This window comes from Hipposideros armiger, unplaced genomic scaffold (genome assembly GCF_001890085.2).
Source record: "Hipposideros armiger isolate ML-2016 unplaced genomic scaffold, ASM189008v1 scaffold_724, whole genome shotgun sequence".
In the NCBI taxonomy this organism is placed as follows: domain Eukaryota; kingdom Metazoa; phylum Chordata; class Mammalia; order Chiroptera; family Hipposideridae; genus Hipposideros; species Hipposideros armiger.
Window position 1 is genome coordinate 733420 of NW_017732074.1, and position 2761 is coordinate 736180.

A 2761-nucleotide genomic window follows, 5' to 3' on the forward strand; every position below is an offset into this window, starting at 1 on the left:
GTCCAAGTCATGTGCACCTTCTCCTGATAGGTTTCTGTCTCTTCATCCTCATCAGAGCCAATGCTGGTCAATCTTAGCATTGAGTTCCGGTCTTTCACCAACTGTGCCTGAGGAAAGCCCAACATAGCTGTGAGTCTACCAAATTTTCTCCTATGCTTCATCTTTCATTTTGAAACAAATAATGTGATTATAGTGGAATAACTGATAAAGTGAGAAGGAAAGAATCTATCATCTTATGAGAACAATATAGCATCAGCCCTTTCAGTGACAGACTTCATAGGGCAGGATTAGATCAATGCAGCAAGATCTCACCTCTCTGTCCCGCTCTGTTTTGGATAGTCGCATGTGCCGGAGCATCTGGGACCTTTGTTCCATCATCAGAGTGCGTTCATAAGTATAAGCTGAGATGTCACTGTCATGCTGCCACATATATCGCAGAGTGGGCAATAAGCACAAAGGAGAAAGGAGGATGAACCAAGTATTTTCATTTCTACTGACTCAATTAAACCAGAGAAGGTATCACAATATTGGCCTAAGTTTCACTCCTATTTTGTTCAGTAGCTGAGCTACATAAACACAATACTGTGGCTTGTGGACCAAATCCAGAAGCCCTGAGAACCTTTTCCATAATCTAACCATTACATATGTGTTTCCTTAAAATACAAAAAACAACCAATAGTCTTATTTTTACTGCTGCCAGGTTATAAAAAAAGAAAGCTATCTGATGATGTTAGCATGAATATATGAATTAAAACTTAATAAAATTATATTAAGCAGACAAGAATCTAGCAGAAATATAGGGCTGCATAACAAACAAGAAAGCAAAAATAAAAAACAACACCAAATACATATTACATACACATTCTACTTATCTAGATCAATATATTAGGGTTGTGCTGGAACTAACGGATTAATCCTTATTTGTAGCTGAAGACTTTCCCAAACCAGAAAAGGTTCTAGGAAGACAGGATAAGGGAAGGGTGGCCTCTTTGTTCTCAAACTCAGCTTTCTCACCATCTCCACCACTTCCACCTCTGCCTCAATGCGCAGGTGATAGAGGAAGGTGGCCAGGTCCTTCTTCATCTGAATACTGTTGTCCTCTAGTTGNGGCCTGGAGGTGGAAAAAGCAAAGGGAACACATTGAAGTGACTCAGTTTCTTAAGCCATATTAAGGGTTTTCTCTGGAAGGGTCAAATGAATAGTCTGCTGGCTCCTAGATCAGCTTGCTCCATATCCTGTTGGGTAATCAAAAAAGTGGCACTATTTATCATTAATATAGTGAAACTCAAAAGCAGGCATGACTACAGGCAAGATAGTTTCTCTAAATAACCTATCCTGTGAAAGGAAGATTTCACATTTCTGAAATTATGATTCAGTCACACTGGATAATTTCCCTATGCTTGGAAGCCAGGTGTTTTGTGATCAGTAAATTAGCAAATAAAAGGCTAAACTTGCACAAATACTTCCTTGACACACTTAAGAGCTAAAACAAAACTGCAATAGCAGAAGACTTGGCTTGGATAATCTTGTTTTAAAGCCAAGTTTCTGCTGTCAGAATGAAGAGGAAAATAGAAAGTTCTCATACTCTGAGCATTTAGGTGAATACCTCAGATCTACACTATGGCTTTGGAAATAAGTCCACAGAGTTCTTAGTGAAAAAAGTTTCTTGAATCAGGCCAGTGCCAACTGTATGCCAGTCAGTGAAGTACATAAGCAAAGTACCAGCAGCTCAATAACTTTGGCACGACGGAAGGAATATGGCTCTAGAACTTTGAATTTCATTGCTGGATCCCCCCCTTTGAAAGATAGTAGAAACCTTTTAGGGAAGGATTTTAGTTAGTCTTCCTGCTGTTCCTATGATTTTTGACCTGTGCCTACTACCCCAGAGGGCATAAAAGGGAGAAGGAAAGGTGAACCTACTGGTCAGTGTGCATCATCATCTATACTAGGTAACAGCTTGTACGTTTGCCCGTGTCACATAGGTAACCAGACGATCAGTAGCCAGAGTATCTTAAGAGCTAACTTTTGGAGTTTCCTTAGTTTGGCCATTTGAAAAGAACCTGAAAGAAATAACTTTTACTCCACCTTTTAAAAACAATTTCTATGGTAACACTCCCTGTATTACAGTCTTAACCACAGAGTGGGTTTTGAGAAACAACTCAAATATACACCAATGCAGTAAATGTACTTAAACCTGGTATTTTGGGGAAAATCTTGTTTTGAAGGACGAAGTAGAGACTGCAGCCATGTTTCCGTTTTTGTATATTAGTACCTTAATGTAAAATTAAGAGTCCTGGAGAACAGTGGATACACTCAAGAAAATTAGCTTAGAAAGGTTTTCATCTTGGCTTGCTATAGGTTATCTTCACCAGGATGTTATAATAGGTCCCCATATACTTGGCCATGAATTCCTTAGTATGATGAGGCTCTTTCTCTGACTTACTTCATGGTGTCATCAATGAACCATGACTTCTGAGAGTCATCTTTAATGCTGGATATGCACTTCCTTTTTGTCTTCAGTTGAATTTCTAGCATCCCTTCTGCCTATTCATTTGACTGGTTTACCTTGTTAATTCTAACTTGCCTTCAGCTGGTACAGACATGGCTTTAGGACTTGAGCATTGTTCTGATGTTGAGGGAATATTGGCTGCTTCTGTAAGGATAGCAGATCACATGGGAGCAAAGTACAGATCTATTTGTACTTTTTCGCACAAGTACTTGAGGCTCAGCTCGTCTAGAGTTCAGTGTGATGTGCACAGAA

General features: G+C 39.3%; 1 protein-coding gene across 1 annotated transcript in view; it reads right to left on the bottom strand.

The window, feature by feature from the left end:
• Nucleotides 1-5: 5 nt before the first annotated feature.
• Nucleotides 6-2761, bottom strand: part of SLC12A6 (solute carrier family 12 member 6) — a gene marked incomplete at its 3' end in the record, with an annotated part of 93621 nt that continues 90865 nt past the window's right edge. The window contains exons 16-19 of the mRNA XM_019627213.1: nt 2444-2544; nt 1015-1111; nt 313-420; nt 6-107 (exon numbers count right to left, since the gene is read on the bottom strand). Coding sequence (XP_019482758.1) covers nt 6-107; nt 313-420; nt 1015-1111; nt 2444-2544 — 408 coding nt within the window. The remainder of the gene's footprint in view (nt 108-312; nt 421-1014; nt 1112-2443; nt 2545-2761) is intronic.